The sequence below is a fragment of the Rhincodon typus genome, chromosome 9 (assembly GCF_021869965.1).
Source record: "Rhincodon typus isolate 14 chromosome 9, sRhiTyp1.1, whole genome shotgun sequence".
Taxonomy (NCBI): Eukaryota; Metazoa; Chordata; class Chondrichthyes; order Orectolobiformes; family Rhincodontidae; genus Rhincodon; species Rhincodon typus.
The window spans coordinates 82028382-82054718 of NC_063340.1; the positions used below are offsets into that span (position 1 = coordinate 82028382).

General features: G+C 41.0%; 1 protein-coding gene across 1 annotated transcript in view; it reads left to right on the plus strand.

The window, feature by feature from the left end:
• Positions 1 to 26337, plus strand: part of LOC109924193 (FERM domain-containing protein 6-like) — a 74126-nt gene that overhangs the window by 34820 nt on the left and 12969 nt on the right. Inside the window, exons 3-8 of the mRNA XM_048600936.1 lie at positions 1315 to 1405; positions 9736 to 9815; positions 10900 to 10976; positions 16231 to 16417; positions 21905 to 22198; positions 26299 to 26319. Of these exons, the coding sequence (XP_048456893.1) occupies positions 1315 to 1405; positions 9736 to 9815; positions 10900 to 10976; positions 16231 to 16417; positions 21905 to 22198; positions 26299 to 26319 (750 nt within the window). The remainder of the gene's footprint in view (positions 1 to 1314; positions 1406 to 9735; positions 9816 to 10899; positions 10977 to 16230; positions 16418 to 21904; positions 22199 to 26298; positions 26320 to 26337) is intronic.

Sequence of the window (26337 nt, forward strand, 5' to 3'; positions counted from 1 at the left end):
TTGTGGCACTGCAGGAGGCCCAGGATGGACATGTCGTCTGAGGAATGGGAGGGGGAGTTGAAATGGTTCGCAACTGGGAGGTGCAGTTGTTTGTTGCGAACCGAGCGTAGGTGTTCTGCAAAGCGGTCCCTGAGCCTCCGCTTGGTTTCCCCAATGTAGAGGAAGCCACACCGGGTACAGCGGATGCAGTATACCACATTGGCAGATGTGCAGGTGAACATCTGCTTGATGTGGAAAGTCTTCTTGGGGCCTGGGATGGGGGTGAGGGGGGAAGTGTAGGGGCAGGTGTAGCACTTCCTGCGGTTGCAGGGAAAAGTGCCGGGTGTGGTGGAGCTGGAGGGGAGTGTGGAGCGGACAAGGGAGTCACGGAGAGAGTGGTCCCTCCGGAAAGCAGATAAGGGTGGGGAGGGAAAGATGAATTGTTTTTGGTTCAAATTTGGAACTTCTAATGCAGGAGAGAAGAGCCTTGTTCAATTTGAACACCAAATATCGGCATCGAGGGCTTCCAGTAAAATACTACACGTGCTTTACCCACAACAGCACAGCAACCTCAGCCAGTGCATTGTCTGATATTGACAGTGGGCTGAATGGCCTACTTCTGCACCTAAGTCTTACGGCCTCATAAGGTCAAACAAGATGCTATAAAATTGTATATACTTCTTTCTCTGTTGCATGAAAGAAAATGCTCAAAGACCACTGCAGAGTTCCTAAACAATCAGGTTAAAAATATATAAACAAGCAACTTCAATGTTTGAATTCATTATTATGTACCAAAGACATAGATTGTTACAGAACGTGCACGTATAGCTCCTACACAGGAGCAGAAATAAAAACTAAAAGTAAAACTTTGACTATTGGAGCTGCCTTCAGAAGGAACCGAGTGGAATCTGAACACCCTGATTAACGTGGATCCCTGACAGCCCACAGGCACTAGGGTTAATTACGCTGGCCGTCTAGGCTGGACTGAAACCCTCATTCAAGTTAGCATGGGCATCTGTTCAGTCTGAAGACACATAAAGGTGCAAATGAGTACTTTCAGCACCTAAATCTGTTGCCTGTACCTTCTAAACTTTGAAATGGTAATAACTGCTCAGGGCTCGCAGCGATGATTACTAGTATAGATTATTAATTCCACATTGCCAATTACTGTTTTTGTTTTCTCTCAGGTTTTTAGGGTATTAGACTGCTTTGTTAATCTCCTTCAGTTGCAGAGAGTGTGTACTGCTTTAGTGTCATTTAGAGTTGGAGGCAGGCTGACCAGGAAACTCTTTGCACTGTGCCTCCCTGACTCTGACATGTTTGTTTATTTTGTAGGTAAAAGCTACAGGTCAGGATCTCTACAATCAAGTCTGTGATATGCTGAAGATCAGGGAGGGTCACTTCTTTGGTCTGAGTGTGGTGCAAAGTAAGATGTGATTCAATATTCTCCAATTTTGTTTGTAAGAAAATAAGAGGGTCTCCAGAGAGTGAAATGGCCAAAGGATGATTCCGATCTATTCTTTGTTTTATTTTGTTTATTTATGGTAGCATTAGATAATTATTTGCTCAGTTTGTCTGTAGCGTTTATGATTGGTCTAAACATTTATTTTTCTATGGGTTTTACTTATTAAAAACATAGTCGGATTCCAGTATTTCCCATTGGGGGTTAGAAATAACTGTACAGAGGCCAATATCCTGTAACCAAGTTACCGTTTATTTACATGTGCACTGGCTACGACCAGGCAGCTTGGAGTCAGGAGACTCACTGAATATAAAATCTGTCAGCCAGGGCTCCCTGATTGGCCCAGTTTATCAACCCTAATCAAGGATCTCATAGTCAATAAGATCCACCTGGTTCCAATCACTACAATGTTTATAACTGTACGATAATGACTGAGTTCAAATACTTGAAAACTTATAAAATAGTAACAGGAGTAGATCATTCAAAATGTAGAGCCTGCTCTGCTAAAATAATACAAAAAACTACAGATGCTGGCGATCTGAAACAAAACCAGAAATTGCTGGAAAAACTCAGCAGGTCTGGCATCATCTGTGGAAGAGAGCACAGATAACATTTCGAGTCCAGTGACTCTTCATCAGAACTGTTAACAGCCAGAAAAAGTGATATTTACAGTGAAGACTATGTTGGGGAATGCAACAGATGGAGATGGAGCTCACAGAGAGAGAGATATGAAAGGGAATTGTTGATAGTAGGCCAGGTGAGAAGAGAAGCTTAGTAAGTGATAATAAGGTTTAGAATTGGAGAGACTGGGAGATCTGTACTGAAAGCAACCCATGTAATGTGATAATAGATCGAAGAGCTTGTGAGAAGGGGTGACTGTTAAAAGCAACCCATGTCATAACAAGACCAGATGTGGGGTGGCTGAAAAAAACCTGGAATGATGGAATCAGGCTCTAAAGTTATTGAAAACTTGATATTGAGTCCTAGAGGCTGCAGGGTCCCCAAGTGGAAAATGAGATGTTGTTCTTCAAGCTTGTGCTGAGGTTCACTGGAACACTGCAACAGGCCTGTGGCAGTAATTCTGGCATGGGAACATGGTGGTGCATTGAAGTGGCAGGCAACTGGAAGCTTAGGGTCATTCTTGCAGATAGAACGTGGGTGTTCTACAAAGCAGTCACCCAGCCCGCTTTTTGTCTCTCCAGCGTCGAGGAGATCACACTGTGAACAGCGAATGAAGGGTATCTATCTGTGTGGAGTTGGCATAATCTCCCCATGTCTGCGTGGGTTTCCTCCCAAAGTCCAAAGATGTGCAGGCTACGTGGATTAGCCATGCGAAACACAAGGTTACAGAGATGGGGGTAGGGTCTGCTTAGGATGCTCTTCAGAGGGTCGATGTGGACTTGATGGGCCGAATGGCCTGCTTCCACATTGAAGGATTCTATGAAGTACAAGTAAATTGCTGCTCTATTTGGAAGGTATGTCTGGGGCCTTGGAGAGTGGAGGATATATGTGCAGATGTTACACCTTCTGCAATCGCACGGAAAGATGCTGTGGGGGTGTGAGGAGGTGTTGGAAATGGAGGAGCAGTGGGCCAGGGTGTCCTGGAGGGAACAGTTATTGCAAAATGCTGCCAAGGGAGAGGAGGGCAATATGTGTCTTGTCGTGGCATCCCATTGGAGGTGCCATATAATCCATTAGATGCAAAGGCTGATGGGGTGGTAAGTGAGGACCTGGGGATCCTATCATTGGTGTGGAAGGGAAGGGAAGAGGTGAGGGTAAAAGAGTGGGAGATGAGTCAAACATTGACTAAAGGGCCCTGTCGACCACACAGTAGTGGGGAATCCTTTTTTGTTTGAGGAAGAAGGTGGACGTTTCTGAGGCCTCCCTGCTGAAGGTGGCGCCGTTATAACTGATAAGACAGAAGCGGAGAAACCCACCCCCCCACATTTGGTCTTGTTATGACATGGGCTGTTTTTAGCACAGTCACCCATTCTCTCAACTCCTTGGCCTATTATCAAGGGGTGGGGGCGGAGGGGGGCTCCCTTGGCTGGAACGTGTAATTAAGGTATAGATCAGCCGATATCTTGTGAAATGGTGCGGTAGGTGTGAGGGGCTGAATTTAAAGTTCCCAAAACAATCTAACTTTAAAGCCTATGTGATATGATTCAGGGAAATGTATAACTATAAATTTGACCGTTTTTGGGCCTTTTGCTGGGGTGTACAGTACCACAAACGTGGCTCCTTCCAGGACATAGTTTGAGTTGCCTTTCTGCGTTTTGCAGTTTGCTTGTTTGGGACATTACAGCCAGTCCAGATCTCGACTTCGCCAAAAACTTCAGTAGGGATCTGTCTTATTCAGCAACCAGTGACAAGATCTCGGGTTGTTTTGTAATGCTGTTTAACTCACAAATACTGAGACCTATTCCCTTTGCAGTTACAATCTGGTACTCAGCACAAAGCAGGAACTGAACTGGGATCTATTTAGGCTATAGGACATGTTCATTGTGTCAACTGAAGTTACATTCGTGCAGGGGAAGGCCATTGATTGGTTTATTACTTGAACACATAGAGTGACAACTGTTGTGGTGCAGTGGTAGTGTCCCTGTCCCTGAGCAAGGGTTCAAGTCCCACCTGTTCCAGAGGTGTGTTATTACAGGCTGATTTTAAAATATCTGTATTAAAAAGGAGTCCTGCACAGTAAGGCAGTGTTGCAAAAAAAGCTTGAGCACATGTCAAGAGACAGTTGTGACAAGAATTGGGTAGAGTCAGGAGAAATATACCTGCAGCCTTACATTCTGTTGGGAAAAAATGTATTCCAAATAAAGGCTTTTCCTTCCACATCTGGTTTTCAGGAGTATAACAGAACACAGCCACAGGTTCTGTTAACCAGGACAGGAGCTATAGGCAAATTGCTTCTTTTGGGTCTGCATTACTTATTGGGTCAGGTTAGATAAGAGGAGTGGATGGAATGTTGGCACAGTAGCTAGCGCTGCTGCCTTACAGTGCTGGGGACCCAGGTTCGATTCCAGCCTTGGGCAGTTGCCTGGGTGGAATTTGCATGTTTTTTCCCGTGTCTGCATGGGTTTCCTCCCACAGTCCAAAGATGTGTAGGTTAGGTGGACTGGTCATGGGAATTGCAGGATTACAGGGATAGGGTAGGCAGTGGGCCTGGGTTGGTTGCCGTTTGAAGGGTCAGTGTAGACTTGATGGACCGAATGGCCCGCTTCCACACTAGAGATTCTGTGACTCTGGGGAAAGAAAGAGACAACATTTTGAATTTGAGTCTTGTTGCACTAGGGAAGTGGAATTCGCAAAGCACTGTGACAACTTAGTATCTGTCTATCAGAGACTGCTTAACAACTTCAGATATAATGTTACTGAGGCTGTAATTTTAAATTCTTTAAAGCTAAACAAGATGCACGGCTATTATTAAAATAAATTATTCTCTTCTGTCACAACACATCACAAGTATGAAGCTCAGTGATATGTTCATTAAGTCTGGAATGTAGATAGCGTTCCTTTAATCGGAGGAGACTTCTTGTACCTTTTAATTTTGGTGATCTACCTTCTCCTGGCGGTGATAACTCTTTGTAGAATATGGGTCAATGAGCTATGTCATCCTTTTGATCTCCCAGTCAAAAGGCCATGCTATATATGTAAACCTAAGTATTCAATCATAAGGCCCTCTAGATCAGTGTGACAACCACATCAGGCATTTCCAGTGTGTTCCATGAATTTTTCTCATTCAGCCTTCTTTTTATCTTCTGGGGTGTTCCCATTTAAAATTACCGACAGCAAAGCTTTGGTTTTAAGCTAGATCAAAGGTTACTTTATTACCAAGTAACGATGAAAGTTGCTAAGATTTTTAAAAAGAAAAGTACAATGATTAACTAAAGTACAGGTACAAATATTAAAAAGTTAAAAAGGCAGCCCGACTTGTGGGTATTTTAAGGATTAACACTTGGGTCCAACTATCAATGTCAGTGATTTTGGATTCAGGGACCAAGTGTAGTACTGTACTTCCAAATTTGTGGATAATGAGTGGAGGTGTATATCGTGAGGAAGAGGTAAGGCAGCTTCGGGAGAGTTTGAACAAGCTTAGTGAATGGGTAAGAACATGGCAGATGGAATATAATGTGGAGAAATGTGAGGTTTGATAGAAGTATCAGATGAGCAGGGTATTCCTCAACGGTAAGAGACTGGAAAGTGTAGATGCACAAAGGGACCTAGGTGTCTTTGTCGATAAGCCATGGAAGGCTAACATGCAAGTGCATCAAGCTATTAGGAAGGCTAATAGAATGTTAGCCTTTATCACAAAAGGGTTTGAATCTAGGAGTAGTGAAGTCTAACTTCAATTGTATAGGAGCTTCGTTAGACTGCACCTGGAGTAATGTGTGCAATTTTAGTCCCGCTATCTACAAAAAGAATCTATTGCCATAGACGGAGTGCAGTGAAGGTTTCACCAGACATGTTCCTGGGAAGGCGAGACTGTCCTGTGAAGAGAGATTGGATAAACTGGGTGTGTATTCTCCAGTGTTTCAAAGAATGAGGTGTTATTTTATCATACTTAAATGGATTGTCAGGATAGATGCAGGTAAGATGTTTCCCTTGGTTCGAAACAAGGTGTACAATTTAAAAATTAGGGGAATGCCACTTAGGTCTGAGATGAGGAGAAGCCTTTTTACTCAGACAGTTGTGAACCTTTGGAATTCTGTACCACAGACAGCTGTGGAAGCCGAGCCTTTGAATGTGTTTAAGGTAAGAGACTAATAGATTTCTGATTCCCAGTGGTTTACAGGGTTATGGGGATGGGGTCGGTAAAAGGCATTGAAATGTTAAATCAGCCAAGACAGTATTGAATGGTGTGACAGGTTCAGTGGGCTGAATGGCCTACTCCTGTTGTTGTATTCCTATATTGGGACAGATAAAAGATCTTATATAAAGAGAAAAATAAGATCAGTCTGCTACTGTTGCAAGCCTTTACTTGCTTGAAGATTTCCCTTTCTGAGGTGAACTTGTAGTCAGGTTCAGAGATGTGATGGTTTCTGTAGTTGAGTGGTTAGAGATTTTGTGTACAGGTGGACTCAGTAAATACAGCAGGCTTTAACAGAGAGAGAGAAAGCGAGAGAGAGGGGAGGTTTCTTGTTCTTCATTGGTTGTGTGGTTGTGGCATTTTGTTCATCTGTGCTTTTCTGGCAGAGCAGCAGTTGATTTATGATTGCCTTTCTCCTTATCATCCCTATGTCTGAGAACTCTTTCTGAGGATGTTTTTCACTTTTCTTTCCTGGGAAGTTCTGACAAAATGGTATCACCTCCTGTATTATCACAACCAAAGCAATATGGTTGCTATATTAACTTTGGTCAATCATTATTCCATAAAGCAAGGCCAATTATGCTGGAATTCTCTCTGCTGTCCTTCCAGTCTGCTCTCTCTGTGTCTCTTTGCTCGCAGAAGCTTTGAATTCTCACATTATCGAATTCATTTGAATTCTAAACATATCACTTTGTGGTTGATTCTGAGCTAAAGCATTAGCCTGCCTGTGTATTTTTTTTCTGCTGTATTGAATCAAAAAGAACAGTCATGTGACTTCTAGGAACCACTTTTCAGAGTTATGTCCATTTTAGCCACCTTTATGAAATACATAATTTTATAATTACACAGTCTAATTCCAACCTTGTGTTACATTATTGCGTGCTCCCTTTCAGGGTAAGGATCAGGAGATGGTGATGGGAACAGGAGCACTGACTGATATTTTTAAATGTCCCCTCCTTTTTCTAACCTCTTACTCCAGCTTAACTAATTCCAGCACCCTGTACTGCCTTAGATACAACCCAAGACTTCAGCCTTAGTTGAGATCGGCTGACTAAAGTAGTAATCAAACCTGAGACCATCTTTGTCCCCTGTGGATCAGGTGCTTTAATAAGTTTGAGCTTTCACGGATTAATGGTAAAGCAATTCAAAGTGCTGAATGTGCTGTCAGTTTACTTGTTAAATATTTGTAACAACAGCAACTAGAGGAATGGTGATAAGAGTAATACAGAGTGACGTGATGGGATGGAATAAAAGTCAGTGTGACTCTAGCTTTTCTGTCAGTGTTCATGGGAAGTGAAAGCTTCATGCTCTCAAATGCATGAATTGGGATTTACCTGCTCAAATTTATTGGTCTTTCAGCGAATTTTAGTCCTGAAGGATGGAATTTGGTGGAAAATTCTGTGCTGTGTTAGACTGCTCCGTTTGAATCCAGTCCAGTGCAGTCCAGTGCAGGGCAATGGGCAGCAAGACTCTGCCACTGGCCCCTGTCCATCGTGATCTCTGCACCAGCCCAGTTGGTGACCTGCTTTTGAAACTGCCCCTTCATTCCCAGACATTCCTTTCCCATCCGGTGGCGTCCATTCTGCTGCCACTCTGAGATAGTAAGAACTGCCAATGCTGGAGTCTGAGATAACACAGCGTGGAGCTGGAGGAACACGGCAGGCCGGGCTGGAGGGTCCCGACCCGAAACGTCGGCTTTCCTGCTCCTCTGATGCTGCCCGGCCTGCTGTGTTCCTCCAGCTCCACACTGTGTTATCTCAGCTGCCACTCTGGCAGGGTGCTTGTCCTGCTCGTTATGGACATCTCTGTGTCACTCCTAAGAAGAGGGTTGAGGAGAAATCTTTCCACTCTGCAAGTGATGGGAGCCTGAAATTTCCTGCCTGAAAGGGTGGTGGGCTCAGAAACTCTCAGAGCATTTAAGCAGTATTTAGATATTCATTTGCATTGCCTTAGGCTTCAGGGCTGTGGACCAAAAGCTTGAAAGTGGAGTTAGTGTGCCCAGATCTTTGTTGACTGGCACAGACATGGTGGGCTAAATGGTCTCTCTTTCTGTGCTGTAAAAATCAGTGATGTTGTATAGGTCCTTCTGAATGGCCTGTGTTGTACTTCTTTGCATGAATTTAATTTGACAAAAATTAATATTTGCAATTGCACAAATTCTATTTTTTTTCAATTGCACAAATTCTATGTTTTTTGAAGTGCTTACTGACTAACAGTTGCTGGTCATTCAGTTCACTTGCAGTGAAAGTCTGGAAATTGCTTCTCTCCCTGGATAAAATAGATTGACTTTTCAAAGTGATTGTGGATTTAGAATTCTGAATAGTTGGAAGAGAGCTTGTGTATCTGTATTCAAGTCAGAAGTGTGCTCAATTGTACATTTTTGTGTTTTCCCGTGAACCACGCTCTCCAATTCTGACTGCTTTTCTCAACTGTTTATGAATCTCCCTCGGGCTATAGGATAACCAGCTGAAAGCTCTGTGTCATCAGGAAAGTGATGTGTAAAAGAAACTCCTGTTGACAGATGATGCTCAAGGCTAGAAAACAAAAGCAGAAGACATGCTGCAAAATAGTCTTTTAGGGAATCCTGTTACAAGGCCAGGATGTAATTGCATTAGCTCGACAGTCTCTGGAAAAAGTTCCGGAGAAAAATGAGATGTATACTTGTCTGTTGAGATTCTCCAGGATTTGTTATTAATCTGTGAAGCAGCCAAAATGGTGACAGCTAACTTTGTATGCATTTTTTTGCTAAGAGGATAATTTAAGATTTGGTGATTAATATCAGTGGAATGGAAAGTATGCAAAAAAAAGTGTGACAATTATGTTACAGTTCAAAGTATTTAGTTTTTAATGCTAACTAGTGAATGTTCAATTGACCATTAAATACTTAAAGAAGTATTGCTGGGCTTAATCAGAAATGACTAAGGGTAATGGAAGTTGATGTAGTTAAGTGAGGATGTAAAGAGTTGTACTATTAGGATTAAGAAGAATGTTTTCAACAGACCAGAGGAAACTACTTGGCAGAAGGACTGAGTAAAGGTTAAGCAGTGACTGGTTTAGAGAAATAGCTTATGGGTGACAACTGAGTGTGGCGCACATTTTGAGTGACAGGGAAGGGCTTTTTCTTTCTTCCCCCTGTTTGCCTTTGACAATAGACAGTTCCACAGGGGCTGCCGATGGCTGTTTGCTACGCTGGCCGCCAATACCTTGGAGAAAGGGTAAAATTGCAAATTCCATGCCTTCCCCAATTCACTACTGCTGCCACAGTCACTCATTCTCCTGTATAGGAGCTAGGCCAAGGGTATTCAGTTGCAGAAAGCATTCCAGCCAAGGTGGATTTATTGAGCATTTTAACACCCCTGTTATTTACAAAGTGACCTCTGCATTTTTTGTTCACATTGGAACACTACGCTGCACAGTGATTTAGGCTGCACTGCCCTTCACTCTTTCTGAGTAACCAGAGTGTTTACTTTCATATTTTTAGACAATGAACATGTTTTCATGGACTTGGAACAGAAACTCACTAAATATTTCCCCAAGGAATGGAAGAAAGAAATGAGCAAAGTAAGCTTTATTATTATTTGGCAATGGTGACTTGTGACTGTATTTCAATTACTATGTTGGCCTGATTTGTGGATTTTTGTGTGTTTTGTTTTGTAACTGAAATGGTTTATATTAAAATACTGTCACTAGGCACTTTTCTTAAAAAAAATTGAGAACTCGATGGCATAATAATTTTGTGTATCTGTGTTTGAACAGTACTTAGTCACAAAAGACCACAGATATTGTTGTCACATTAGAGGGTGACAATTGATCACATAGCTTGAGGGGCCCAATTCCACATTAAGCATGGGGTAATGTTCCTGGAGCAGGACCTCCCTGTAAACCAGTGCAGTTGGTACATGCTTTTTTGATTTGATTTATTATTATCACATGTACCTAGATACGGTGAAAAGTTTTGTTACTGCGTCCAGTATAGACAGATCATACCATACAAAGTGCATAAGGATAATAGAACAGAGCGAGGAATGCAATACTACAGCTGCGGAGAAGGTGCACAAAGAGTGAGATAAACTTAAATTTAAAATTTGAGGTCCATTCAGAAGTCTGATAACAGCCAGGAATAAGCTGTTCTTAAATCTGTTGGTACGTGTGTTTAAGTTTTACATCTTCTGCCTGATGGAAGAGATTGGAAGAGATTATAAGCTAACTGACCCCAACTGCACATTTTGGACTAGAATCAAATTTGCAAGACTGAGGGTATAACATGCAGTGCAATTGGGTACTTCAGTTGAATCTTAATACTTGTTGCTTCAACATGCATCTTTAATCACCTTCTGTAGTCCTGCTTTTGAGACTTAATCTCCAAATGTGATATGTTTTGTTAATGGTAAAAGTGCTTAATAAATGCAAGTGATGGTAGCTGAGAATGTTGCTACAAATCAAACCAGGTATATAAAAGTAGAGAACATAAACAGAAGTGAACAGATGTAAAGCTGTGTAATTATGTGAAACAGCCCCCCTTCCCCCACCCCACCCCTACCGCTGTGGGTTAGGTTAAAATTCGAGCTTTAATCTTGGCAGAAATCTATTAGAATGTTCCAGTGACGCTGCCTCTTTCTTTGTTCCCCTTTTCCTTTTTTAATAGAACAATGAAAAGTTTGGTGCTCCATTCGTGGTTTGCTTCAGGGTTCAGTATTACGTTGAAAATGGAAAAGTAATGAGGTACAGAGTTCCTGTTATGTTGTTGAATTTGAAAACAAAGTGAGTGCATCTATTCTGTGACTATTTCCACGGAACACTTTCCATGTTCAAACCTTAATAACAAAATAATTGCTGTATAATTATTTTCCTATGAAACTGAAGAGTGTTGGTAATAAATATGCATTTGGGTATTGCTGAAAAAAGATACAGGCAGTACAAAAATTTGTGGCAAAATATATCAGGAAAATTTGTAATAAGTACCAAAAATGGGGTAAACCAACATTTATATTGACAATCAATTGAGGAAGATTAGCCAGGGTTGCACCAGCGCACTTGTGCTTACTGGAAGCTACATGTATTAACATTCAGGGCCCTGATCTTTGCACACTGAAAAATAAACATCCGCCTGGTCAATCCACCTGGTTTGAATTCTAAACAAAGCCTGGCAGTTGACTGTCAATCATCATTAAATGCTGCATTCTTCATGGCAATGCCTCTGTCAATCAGAATCCACTTGCCAACCAATCAGCACTCTTGTACAATAAAAAAAAGTTGTTAGAATTATAGAATCATAGCATTTTACAGCACTGAATTTGTTAGGTGCGTCCAGGATGGTTTTTTTTTAAACAATATGTAAATAGTCTGACTAGGGATTGGACCACGCTAAACTGGTATTGGGGAATGATCCCAGCAAGTGGTCGAAGTTTAAGCATTTCAGGAACAGTAACCGTAATTCTATAAGTTTTATGTTACTTATGGAAAAGGATAAGAGTAGTCCTTGAGTGAAATCACTGAATTGGGGGAAGGCTAAATACCACAATATTGGGCAAGAACTGGGGAATATAGATTGGGGACAGCTATGTGAGGGGAAATCCACATCTTCATGTGGGATTCTTTTAAAGACCAGGTGATTAGAGTTCAGGACCAGCGTGTTGCTGTGAAAATGAAGGACAGGGGTGGCAAGATTGGGGAACCTTGGATGCGAAGAGAAATTAAGAGCTTAGTCAAAAAGAAAAAGGATTTAGGAAAATTAGACAGATAGAGCCCTCAAAGAATATGAAAAAAGCAGGAAATAACTTAAACAAGGAGTTAGGAGGACTAAAAGGGGCCAAGAAATGTCCTTGGAAAACAGGATTAAGGAAAATTCCAACATGTTTTATACATGTATAAAGAACAAGAGGGTGGCTAAGGAGAAGATAGGTTCATTCAAGGACAAAGGAGGGAATTTATTTGTGGAGAGATAGTAGGAACTGCCGATGCTGGAGAATCTGAGATAACGTGGTCTAGAGTTGGATGAACACAGCAGGCAAAATTTATTTGTGAAGCTGGAGGAAGTGGATGAGGTCCTTAATGAATATTTTGCATTGGCATTCACAAAGGAGAGGGAAATCGTAGATGGTGAGTCTTGGAAGTGGGGTCTTAATATTCTAGGATATGTTGATTTAAAAAAGGTGTTGGGTATTTTGAAAAGCATTGAGGTAGGCCAGTCACCAGGACCAGATGGGATCTATTCAAGAATGCTGAGGGAGGCAGATGAGGAAATTGCTGGGGCCTCATACAAAATCTTTGTATGCTCTTTACAGGAGTCACAGGCAAGGTCCCAGAGGACTGGAGAATAGCCAATGTTGTTCCTTTGTTTAAGAATGGCAACAGTGATAATCCGGGAAATTACAGGCCTGTGATCCCTACATCAGCGGTAGACAAACTATTGGAGAAAATTCTTAGGGATAGCATTTACTCACATTTGGAAAAGTACGGACTTACTGGCGACAGGTAGCATGCATTTGTGTGGGAAACTTGATTGAGCTTTTTGAGGAAATGACAAAGATGATTGAGGACAAGGTGGTCGATGTTATCCAATGGACTTTTGCAAGGCCTTTGACAAGGTCTCTCATGGCAGGCTGATACAAAGGGTGAAGTGACATGGGATCTGCAGTGAGCTGGTAAAGTAGATACAGAACTGACTCGGTTGTAGGAGACAGAGTAATGGTGGAAGAGTGTCTTTCTGACTGGAGATCTGTGACGATTGGTGTTCTGCAGGGATCAGTGCTGGAACCCCTGTTGTTTGTAATATACATAAATGATTTGGAGGAGAATATAGGTGGTCTGATTAGTACGTTTGTGGACAACATAAAGACTGGGGGAGCTGTGGATAGTAAGGAGGATTGCCAGACGATACAGCAGGATATAGATAGGCTGGAGACTTGGCAGATGGAGTTTAATCCAGACAAATGCAAGGTGATGCATTTTGGAAGATTGAATGCAGGAAGGAAGTACACAGTAAATTGCAGAACCCACAGTAGCATCAACATACAGAGGATATCTAGGTGTACAGGTCCACAGTTCCCTGAAAGTGGCAACACAAGTGGATAAGGTGGTCACGCAGGCATATGGCAAGGTAAGAATTTGGAGGGGTATAAAAATTTGCAAGTAATGTTGCAACTGTACAGAACTTTAGGCTATATTTGGAATATTGCGTATGCTCTGGTTACCAGAAGGAGGATTTGAGTTATAAGGAGAGGCTGGATAGGCTGGGACTTTTTTCCCTAGAGCGTAGGAGTTGAGAGGTGACCTTACAGAGGTTTATAAGATAATGAGGGGCATAGATAAAGTGAATAGCAAAGCCTTTTCCCTACGGTTGGGGAGCTCAAAACTAGAGGGCATATGTATAAGATGAGAGGGGAAAGATTCAAAAGGGACCTGAGGGGCACCTTTTCCATGCAGAGGGTGGTGTGTATATGGAATGAACTGCCAGAGGAAGTGGTAGATGCAGGTACAGTTACAAAATTTGAAAGGCATTTGGACAGGTACATGAAAAGGGAAGGTTTAGAGGGATATGGGCCAACCGCAGCCAGGTGGGACTAGTTTACCTTGAGAAATCTGACTGATGTGGATCAGTGGACAAAGGGTTTGCTTTCATGCTGTGTATGGTTTGGAGGGATATTAGCTATGAAGAGAGATTGGACAAACTCTGTTTATTTTCACTTTGAATGTGAAGGATGAGGGGTGACATGATAGAAGTTTGCAAAATTATGACAGGCATGGTTAGAATAGATAGCCACAGTTTTATTCTCGGGGTTGAAATGTCAGTTAGAATGAGTCATAGGCTTAAGGTAAAAGGGAGTAAGTTGAAAGGAGATGTGAGTGGCAAATTTTTGTTACATAATGCCTGCAATGTGCTGTCAGAGGAAATAGTGAAGGTAGATACAATAACAATGTTTAAGAGGCATCTTGACAAATACATGAAAGGCAGAGAATAGAGGGATACCAATCACGTAGAGGCAAAAGGTTTTACTTTAGAAAGACATCATTTGTCAGTCCATTCTTGGTTGGCTGAAGAGCCTGTTCCTATGCTGTACTAATTTTTGTTCTAGAAGGAGCCCGCTCGATCCATTGTGTCTGTACTGGCTCTTGAAAAAACGATCCAGCTAGTCCCATTCTCCAGTTCTATCTCCGTAGAGCTCTAAATTAATCACTTTCAAATACATAACCAGCTCTCTTTTGGAACCTCCAAAGGAATCTGCCTCCACCACACTCCCAGGCAGTGCATTTCTTATCCTAATAACTGAGTAAAGAAGTTTCTTCTCATCTCACTCCCAGCTTTCTTGCTGACAGTTTTGAGATTGTAACCCCGAGTTACTGACAAACAGCTAGTGGAAACAGAATATGCTTCTTTACCATGTCAAAGTTGTTCATAATTTTGAACGCACACTGTAAGGTCACCTTTTAATCTTCTCTTCTCCAAGGAGAATAAACCCAATTTCTGTAATCTTTCCTTGTGTCTAAAATCCCTCATTCCTGGTATTATTCTAGTCAATCTCTTTTGCACTTTCTTCGGGGCTTTAACATCCTTCCCTAAATAAGATGCCCTGAACTGAACGCAATACTCCAAATGTGGTCTGACCAATGATTTGTAGAGATGTTGTATCATTTCCTTGCTTTTACAGTCAATGCCTCTATTTATAAATCCAAGGATCCTATAATCCTTAACAACTGTTTTATCTTGCCTGGCCACCTGCAGAGAATGAAGCACATAACCTGAGGTCCCTCTGCTTCTGTACTCCCCTCAAAGCTGTACCACTGAGCCTGTATTGTCTCTTCGTGTTTCTTCTACCAAAATACATTACCACACATTTCTCTGCATTGAAATTCCTGTGCTAGCTGTCTGCCCATTTGGCCAATTTTTCAATATCCCTCTATAGTTGCTCAGCATTGTTCTCACAATTCACTATTCTCCCTAGTTCAGTATCATCTGCAAATGTAGGAATTTTGCCCTCATCACCCATCTCCAAAACTCCATTTATCGACATTGTTGCAAATGGTCCTGATGACTACAGGACAAAAAGCTTTGACAAAAAGTTTGTTTTCTCTGGTAATATGCTGTAGTACGAAGCAACTCTTTGAACATACGTTTGTTGTGTGATTGCTCAGCATTATGTCTTTGCCAAATGGCACTTAAGTAAATAAGTAAGAAAGATAGAGGTCAAATAATTTTGAGCAAGTAAAGTAGAAAGTAATGATTGTGCCCTGATGAAGGGTGTAAACCCAAAACGTCGACTTTCCTGCTCCTCTGATGCTGCCTGACCTGCTGTGCTCCTCCAGCACCCACACCGTATTGATTGTGTCAGCCACTGATGCATTCTAATTTTCAAACAAACTGGTGTCTGCAAAATGAATGATAATGTTGCACTTCATTTTAGACAACTGGTGGATGGGAAAATAAATGTAATGTCAGGGTTCTTCCCTGGTGTGAAGTTAGAAGAACTATTTAGTTGCTGCTACATGTGAGGGAGGAGGGAGCATGGATGAAATGCTTGTAACACAAATCTGACCCTTTGTTTCCATCAATTTATTGGCTACTCCTCTCCAATTTCAGCTCTTGCAAAGGTGTCTCTTGCCTGTTAGCATTCAGATCTGCAGGTAACCAATACTTTCCACCTATGCTGAGCGCTTGCATTTTCAGGTGGACACCCAATAAGCAGGGTTGGGGGTGGCCATTGTACAGGAATAAAGAGATATGTTCATGACTGATTTTCACGCCACTCCTGCTTGCTTTCCATTATATATTCTTACAAGTTGTGGGACTCCTGTCACGGTTTCAATTAGGATCAGTTTTCACAGTGCAGTATTATCCAGGCATTGGCTTGTGTAGCTCTGTTACCCACCGTGTTCATGAGCCAGGTTACAATTCCGTGTTTGAAACAATGTCAGCAGAATGTGTGTAGCTTGTATCGTCAGCTGTTTAGCTCATTTCCTGACTCTCCTATCCCTGCAGTGACAAGAAAGCCAGACATTTCTACTATTGCCAACTGAAAGAGCAAGTTTTAAATTCACGGTGCACAAGTAAAGAGGAAGTCTACTTTCTGTTGACAGCATATGCTCTGCAGGCTGATCTGGGCAACTACAGAAAGCGTGTGCACACCGGAAAATATTTTGAGCCTCAGCATTACTTCCCTCAATGGGTAAGGTTAATTTTTTTTGATTTTGGTTTGTTACTTTAACTCATTATTTTCATTATTGTGGGGTGCAGTTACAACATTTTTAACATGTTATTGACTGGGAGAAAATATTCTTTTGAGATACACCTGTTGGCTGCCTTTTCCTAGCGTCTGAAGATGTCTTGGATGTTGCACAGTTGGTATTTGGACCAGGCAGCATTATATTGCAAACCCAATGAAAGTGAGAACAAGTATAATAGCTCAGATTATTGTGGTTGGTTGGCTCGTCGAGCTGGTTCGTTGTTCCGCAGACGTTTCATTACCCTGCTGGGTAATATCATCAGTGCAGCCTCCGATGAAACACTGTTGTGTTTTCCCGCCTGTTATTTAAACTCTGGTGTCCGTTGAGCTGGATTACCTCACTTCCAGTTTTCCTTCACAATGGAGTGTATATGGGGTCTAACTCTGTGTTTATTGATGGCTTTCTTAGTGGAGTACCAGGCTTCTAGGAATTCCCGTGCTTGTCTCTGCTTTCCCTGTCCGAGGATCCTGGGACAAATCTACTCTAAAATCTTAGTGCAGTTTATATATTCTTAGCTAAAATACTTGTAGTGTATATAAAACAAAGAATCACACCAAACAGCTTGCTTCTATAAACTGGTAGCTTACTAACTTGTGTTCAGTTTATAAATTTTTCAAGCCATATTCTACCCACACCAAAAAAAATTCAGGTTTCCTTGTCATTCATTAGTCTCATAGTTTTAAGATTGTAGCTCAAGAAAACAAATTGCATATTCTTCCGATTAAATCAAGAAGTAAGCCATGTCTGGCACAAAGAACATATTTTCAGTTCAGAAGAAATATCAGCTTGTACAAATATGCACTGTGTAATTATGTAGAATAACATAAAATTGACGGCACAGTAACAGTACATTTGGCCCAACCTACCGGTGCTTATGCTTCACTTTAAGCCTCCTCCTATCCTGTCTCATCTAAGTCCAACCCTCTGTTCTCCTTCTCCATAATGTTTGTGTCTAGTTTCCACTGTGCTACTCACATGAACTGCATCCCTGTGGTAGCAAATGCCAATTTCTTGCCACTCTCTGGCTAAATGAGGGTTTTCTGATTTGTTATTTGATTTCTTCGTGGCTACCTGATATTGTTGGCCCCTGTCATCAAAAATATACAATCCACTGCACATAGAAACGTAGAAAATAGAAGCAGGTGTAGGCCATTCTGGCCTTCAGTTCTGTTTAGCCATTCAGTATGATCACGGTTGATCATCCAATTCAGAACCCTGTCCCTGACCCAGAACCACACACTGTGATTCTTTCAAACATAACAACTATAGCTAATTCCTTGAAAACACCACAACCTTTCATAAAGTTAGCAACCTCAGAGATAATTTATCCAATGTTTCATAAAACACAGTTTTAAAAATTACACAAAATATCACTCCCCCACGACACATGCCAGCGGAGCAAGAACATTCTGACGCATATCCTTTGTGTCATGCAAACAAAAGAAAATTGCTACCTACTCACTGGTACATGACATAAAATTAAATGAAGCTTTTATTGAAAAAGAGTGTAATGAATATTTCAAGGTGAAAGATACATTGAAGGGAACTGTTGAGTGTAACGGGTTGTTTTGCCTTAGACCAGAATTGCAAGAAATTTTACACAGTTTTCCCCTAAGGATTTGTTTAAAAAAAATCTTTCCTCACCAGCACTGGTGAATATTCGTTCTTAAGTTAACAGAATGTAGCAATGGGTCAGTGATGAGAAGGCTGGTCTTTCAGCCTGGACTGGGGACTTTTGTGCACAGCACAATGGAGATGATCTCATTGAAACTTACAAATACCTAGAAGAATGGACGGGGTATATGCAGGTAAGATGTTTCCCCAAATTGTTGGAGTTTAAAACCAGGGGGCCCAACTTAAAAATAAGGGAGGGTTGCCACTTAGGTCTGAGCTGTGGAGAATTTTTCTTTTACTCAAAGGGTTGAGAACCTTTGGAATTCTCTACCTCAGAGAACTAAGGAAGCTCAGTTTTGACTATGTTTAAGCTGGAAATTAATAGATTTCTGATTACTAATGGTATACAGGGTTATTGAGATGGGTGAGTAAAAAGCATTGATGTGTTGAATCAACTACGATCATATTCAGTAGTAGAGTAGGTACAATGGGCTGAATGCCTAATCCTGTTCTTGTGTTCCTATGGACACCACCCTGTTTGAAACATTCCAGCTCTCCTCCTGGAAACTCTTCAGCCCTGCCATCACCACAACCATCCCTAAGTTAACGCAAAGACCATGTCTGTCCTGGCCCCCTGAGGACGGGTAGTCAGTGACTAAATTTAACAAGGTGTCAGAACAACCTTTAGAGTGGTTCCCAGAACTGCCTGGAGAGTGGCTGGCCTCATTTTTGTAGGTAATACCCAAAAATGATGGCAACAGTGAATGGGCAGGAACACCTGAGAACAACAGCTAAGCTAGGAGAGGAGCAGGAACTTCCTTTTTGGGCCATGTGTGGAAAGGGGCAGTGGTAACATGATAAACAGGGGAAGCAGAACAAGTATCATTTTACTGATTTCAAACTTCCTCTACAAAGCATCCAGAGACAAAATTATCTATTCCCATGGAATTTTTGATGTTCTGAAAGTATATCTGATGCAGATTTAGTGGAAAATCTGCAGAATAAACCAGTAACACAATTTTGTTCTAAAAACAGACTAGATAGACCAAGAAAGTATCAGTCAATAGCCAAGTTGCTTTCATATCTGTCGCAAGAAAAAAAAATTTTCAACACCTTTCAGTTTTGAAAATGTCATACTGGACTCAAAACATTAACTCTGCTTCTCTCTCCTTATGTACTGCCAGACCTGCTGAGTTTTTCCAGCATTCTCTCTCCTTGTTTCGGATTTCCAGCTTCCGCACTATTTTGCTTCTATTGGTTTCATATCTGTTTGTGAGTGAATTAAAGATGCAACTATTTGGCATTGACTTTGGACATTCCATTGTGGTCATATAGAATGGTGTTTTAAAAAGCAGTTCCCCACAAACCTGTTTTCCCTCCCTGTTTCAAAGCGGAACTGTTTTGTTCACACTCAGAATATGACCAGGCAATGAATGGTATTTTTTTTTAGTTCCAACAATGCCTAGTGACATTCTCCAGGTTTGATGTCATAAAAAAAGGGAGTTATACTGGGCCTGAGTCAGAGTTCAATCCTGAAAATGCAGACATTGCTAAGTTTTATGTGAGTTTTGTTTCTGGTGTAGGGCGGATGTAGATCTAATTGAACACTTGGGTGACATTGCCACTGGTTAAAAGAATGTTAGAAAGGTAAACCCAGCAATTACAGCCTTAACATCAGTGATGAGGGAATATCTGGTGTATCATACAAATTAATGTGTTAATGATGAAGTATATACATGATGAAGCACCTCTGACATCAACAGTCACATGTGAAGAAAAGAGGAATGCAAGAGCTATACCAGAGAGCTGAGATCAGTATTCTGTATGAGAAAGAGTTTACTGAGAATGAGAAAGAGTTACTCTGAGATGAAGTAAAGATGTAGATTCCCTGGAATGCACAGCAAGACAATTATCAACTTCACCTTGAGGACTCTCAACTTGGTGAAAGCTGCCCTTTGGTCTGCCTGAAACTTGTTGGTTTTCCAGAACAAGACATTGACTCCAACTGAATGTTGCAGACTGGTACATTCCAAGATCCAGGACTACATGCTGAGGGACACACTAAAGCTTGGGACAGCAGCTGTCAAAGTGCAGTGGAGAAAGACCACTGTCTGACGTCTTCCTGTTGAAGTTAAATGGGGGTCCGTTCAGTTATCGGACCCCCGGCTCCTCAAATGCACGTAAATATAGTCTTGTAAAAGCAAGAAATGCCTTGAGTTTGTTTGGAAAGTTAAACTCTCATGTTTGTTTGTTTCCTTGATATGCTACTGTACAGAACCAAAGTGCATTTGTGACTGTGTGGAGATAGATATTTTTATGAATAAGGTATAGTTTAAATAAAAAGATATAGATACAGCAGACTCGCAGTAGGAAGCATCTAGCTGAGTTGAGCAGCCTCCTAAGTGCAGTACAGACACTCAATGCCCAGACAGCAGGCAGGCTCCAGGCTGGAAATAGCGGAGACCATTGCTTTAATCACAGAGCAATTTATCAAGACAATAATCCAGCAAAAGATTATTTTGGCATATGGAAAATTATTGATAATAAATAAAAAAGAGTGGCTTTGTTCAAGATAAATCTTGTTTGACTAATTTAAGTTCTTTAAATGCAGGGGCTGTTGAAGGTTGATGAAGGTAGTTGGTTGTGATTAATGCTGTGTATATGGAATTTCAAAAAGATTTTTGACATATTGCTATTGCACATCATGTCGTACAATGATCCAAAAGTGAGAGTAATGGTGACATGTTGTTCATCAGAGTGGAGGGAAGTGTTCAGTGATGTTCCCAAGTAGTCAGTATTGGGACCACTGCTGATTTTGATATACTTTAATAATCTAAACTTCGGTATGCAGAATGTAATTGCAATATTCGCAGATGCTGTGAATTATGTTTTGGAATTCCACATGGAGCACTTTTAAAGGCAAGTCTTACACCACAGTGGAGTTGCATTCCACAGGCATTAAACTTGAGATTTGAGAGCCCCTCCTCCAGGTGCTTCCATCACGTTGAGCTCCAACATTGGGGAAAACCTTACTCCAGTGTTGTACTCCATCTGTAATGTTGCTGTGAAATAGAAACAATTTGGAATTCTAGAGTCTTTTCTTTAAATAAATGTTTTCCCATACTCTCCTATCATCCTATGTAATAAAAAAAAATTCTATCATTAGCTGGTGACTTTGAACAGCATGATAGCAGAATAAAATCTTTTGAAGTGGTGAATTACAAAGGGATTTATTATCTGGACACGATGGGGCAAGAAATGTAGACCCATTTAATCTAACATGATTTTTGTGATGCTTTTAATGTATCTATTAGTGATAGACCAGAAAATGGCCAAATGTCATTGTTGTCTTGTTAGCTTGAAATGTTCTCTCCAAATTGTGGGGGGGGGTGAAAGAAAACATTTATAATTACACTGCTGAACAAAATTACAGTTGAATGCTTGATTGCATTTTGCTTTTCACAGCTTGAGCTGCACTCAGAGAGGGAAAGGATGGCAGTACTCAATTTGGCAGCACCAGAATTAGTTTAATGAGCTCCATAATTATTAGTCATTCCATTTTAGTTTTTCCCAACTTTTGCAAATAAATATTTAAAATAATCTGTTTCATTAAAAGAAGTAAATAAAAACTATTAGTTCATGTGCTTAACTGGATATAACTAAGAATGATGATTGTTTTGATCTGTAGAGATGAAGCATTGCAGTGTTGGCAATGAAAGATGACAGACATATTTTCCGGCCCACATGACTATATTAATTATGACACTTAGAGCTTTAACAAAAAATTGGAATAATATTTGCTTTGTTGTACATAGGTAATTAACAAAAGGGGCTGTGACTACATTTTGAAGCACATTCCAGAAATGCACAGAGAGCACCGTGGCCTGTCTCAGAAAGAGGGGTTGCTGAGGTTTATTAAAGAGGCTTGCCTTTTGGAGGATGTGCCTGTTCATTATTACAGGCTCCAGAAAGTAAGAGACATTATTTTCTTTTCATTTGCTATTATTATTGTTACAAAAATGGGAGGAGAAAAAGTTGCAGATAGTGCGCACACAGTTTATTATGCAAGATTTAAAAGTAAGTCTGTTTTCCACTGGCCTTGGCTGACAGTCCAGTACTCTGGTTGGTCCTGTGTCGCCTGATGGTGAATGCAGTCTAAGAGAATTTTCTTCCATTGAGAATTATTGCATTGACTCTATTTGTTGGTGTACTGGTGTCGTGGCTATGTGTACGTGCGTGCAACACAGGTTCCAGTGTATATGTCTGTAAGTGGTAGGTTGTGAGCTAAGAGCATTTAAGTTTGTGAAGTAGCAGTGAATACCTGAGTCATTTTAATAACCTTTTGTTTGCATGGTGTCATAGTATATGAGAACTTCATTTGTCATATTAATAAAAATATACAAAATGCTACCTCTTGCAAATCAGAATGGTAATGTGAGGTAGTAGAAACGTAGAGACATAGAAGACAGGAACAGGACTAGGCCATTTTGCCCTTCGAATCTGCACCCACCATTCAACATGATCAGAGCTGATCATCCAGCTCAGTACCCTTTTCCTGCTTTCTCCCCATAACCTTTGATTCTGATAGCCCAAAAACTATATCAAACTTCTTGAAAACATTTAATGTTTTGCCCTTAACTGTTTTCAGTGATAGAGAATTCCACAGGCTCATCACTCTCTGGTGATTGCTTTGAAAATGATTGTCTTTCTGGACTAGTCATAGAGATATACAGCTCAGAAACCAACTGTTCGGTCCAACTCATCCATGCCGACCAGATATCCTAAATAAATCTGGTCCCATTTGCCAGCATTTGGCCCATATCTCTTTAAACCCTTCCTTTTCATATACCCATGCAGATGCCTTTTGATTGTTGTAATTGTACCAGCCTCCTTACCTTCCTCTGGCAGCTCATTCCATACATGATATAAGTTATGCATGATATGCATAAAAAAGTTGCCTGTTAAGTCCCTTTTAAATCTTTCCCCTCTCACCTTAAACCTATGTCATCTAGTTTTGGACTCCCCTACCCTGGGAAAAAGACCTTGTCTGTTTACCCTATCTATGCCCCTCGTGATCTTATAAACCTCTTTTATGTCACCCTTCAGCCTCCAACGCTCCAGGGAAAGTAGTCCCAGCCTATTCAGCCTCTCCTTATAGCTCAAACCCTTCAAATGCGGCAACATCATTGTAAATCTTTTCTGAACCCTTTCCAGTTTCACAAAATCCTCCCTATAGCAGGGTGACCAGCCACCTGGAAGCCTGAAGTAATGATGCAGAGAATGTGTTGAAATTCTACTATATCTAGTAAGAGAATTTGAGTCACATCTTAAAAAGTAAATCTGGAAATAAAAAGTATGTACCAGTAATTCATATTGTATGGTCAAAAAGAAAACCCTGAACTTGCTCATGCACTTTGGGAAATGAATCCTGCCATCCATACCTGGTATGTTTAGTTCACACAATTCAATCAGTTGTACCAAACTGCTGCAACATTTAAGAGAAGCTTCCAGGTGAATTATTCAATTATGGCTTAGATATAAAGAGTGTTAATTAAACAGGTGATGAAGGTGTAGGTAGTCTGTTCAATTGTATGAAGTCATTCCCAATAATATTTGGGTTTGTACCGTGACTGTGCTTGGAGTCAGCCAAGCATCTCCATTTCTGTTTAGCACGTTTTGCCTTCCTAGAAGGACAGACCAAAGGAGTTGGGCTGCTGGGATGTTCATTTGAAAGTAGAGTGACTTTGAGAATTATCAGAATTGACTGTAGACCCTATGAAGTCCCATGGCATCAAGAAACATTACTAACAAATTATCCTCCCTCAGCTGATGAAATTTCACCATTCCATGTTAAACGCTACTAAAGAAAGCACAACTGGTAGAAAGGACATTCCACATCAATCTGCCTGTTGCTAATGCATCTATCTTTGACAGCACTGAGAGGACTGATCACTGCATTGTCCTAGTGTAAACCAAATTCCATTTTAACCCTGAACATTTTGTTCATTGTGTAGTGTGACACTACCAACACCGCCTCTAAGCTGCAGGATTGTACAGTCACGCCATGGTTCCCCCGAGGTTCCATGCACACCGTTGCACTGACTCATTCACTTTCAGAAGTCACTGCTGTGCATGCACTCTTTAAAAACAAAGAGGGATTATTGGACACTATCATTGTGTAAAGCAGAGTAGGCTCAAAGTGCTAGGCAAAAGTATATACTAGTGAAAAGGAAGGGCTGTAGAAAAAGGGGTAATCAGCCATGGATGTCTAAGGAAATAAGGGAGGCTATCAAATTGAAAGATAAGGCATATGAAGTGGCAAAGACCAGTGAGAAACTAGAAGATTGGGAAAACTTTAAAGGTCAGTTGAAAGCCACACAAAAAAAAGCTATAAAGAAAAGTAAGATTATGAGAATAAACTAGCTCAGAATATAAAGAGAGGTAGCAAAAGTTTCCACAAATATATAAAACAAAAAGGAGTGGCTAATGTAAACATTTGGTCATTTAGTGGTAAGAAGGGGGATTTAGTAATGGGAAATGAGGAAATAGCTGAGGCATTGAACAGGTATTTTGTGTCGGTCTTCACAGTGGAGGACACGAATAACATGCCAGTAATTGATGACAAGGAGACTAAGGTAGGTGAGGACCTAGAAACAATCATTATCATGAAAGAGGTAGTGTTGGGCAAGCTAATGGAGCTAAAGACTGATAGGTCTCCTAGTCCCGATGGAATGCATCCCAGGGTGCTAAAAGACTTGGCAGGAGAAAAAGCAAATGCGCTTGTGGTGACTTTCCAAAGTTCGCTGGACTCTTGGGCAGTTCCAGCAGATTGGAAAACAGCAAATGTGATGCCACTGTTTAAAAAAAGTAGACAAAAGATGGTGAATTATAGGCCAGTTGGCTTAACTTCTGTTTTGGAAAATCCTTGAATCTATCATCAAGGAAGAGCTAGAAAGATACCTAGATAGAAATTGTCCCACTGGGCAGGCGCAGCATGGGTTCATGAAGGGCAGGTCATGTTTAACTAATTTACTGGAATTTCATGAAGACATTATGAGCGCGGTGGATAATGCGTGTATCTAGATTTCCAAAAGGGGTTTGACAAGGTGCCGTGCAAAAGGCTGCTGCATAAGATAAAGGTGCACGGCGTTATGGGCAACGTATTAGCATGGATGAAGGATTGGTTAACTCACAGGAAGCGATAAATATGAGTACTTTTCTGGTTGGTGATTAATGACTAGTGTGTGCCTCAGGGATCAGAGTTGGAACTGCTTCAGAGATAGTAGGAACTGCAGATACTGGAGAATCTGAGATAACAAGGTGTAGAGCTGGATGAAAACAGCCGGCCAAGCAGCATCAGAGCAGGAAGGCTGACGTTTCGGGCCTAGACCCTTCTTCAGAAATTTCTGCTGTGTTCATCCAACTCTACACCTTGTTATCTCATACATATACACAGACTGGAAATAAGAGGTGAATGAAAAAAGCTACATGTAAATAAAAGGTTATGCAGATCTTTTATATGATTATAAAAGATTATACTGAATTGTTAATGATAAGCCAATAACTTGACATAATTGGGTTGCAGCAGTAGCATGACGTTGGCAGGTGAACAGACAACTTTTGAGATTTTTGGTTTGTAGGAGTTCATATGTGCTTGTTCCTTTAAGTGGTTTGCAGTACTCAAACTGAAAGAGTGAACTGAGTACAAAAGTGATAAAGTTCAAAAGAACATAGACTGGCTGAATGGGCTGACACAGGGAAATGAAATATATTGCAGACAAACGTGAACTGATAGGTTTGGTGGGAACCGTAAGAAAAGGCAATGGTACAGTTCTGAAAGGGATGCGTGAACAGAGAGATCTCGTGGCATCACAAAATATTGAAGCTTCCAGGGCAAATTGGGAGATTGGTTGAAAAAAATGTATAGTTTTTAAAATTTGAAGCATAGGGTAGAATAGAAAGGAAGTTTTGAAGAACCTTTTTTAAGAGTACTGTTTTGACCTCAACTGAGCTGGTGTCCAATTCTCAACGCTAGGCTTTTGGAAGGATTGAAAGGCTTTAGAGTTGGTGCAGAACAGATTCACGAATACGATGTGAGACTTGAGTTGCAGAATAAATTGAGGAATAATGTTGCCCTTGGAGAAAGAGAGTTGAGGAGAAGATTCCATAGAATTTGTCGAAATCATGGGGCACTTAGATATCTGTTGAGGTTGGTTGGCTCGCCGAGCTGGTTTGTTGTTCTGCAGAC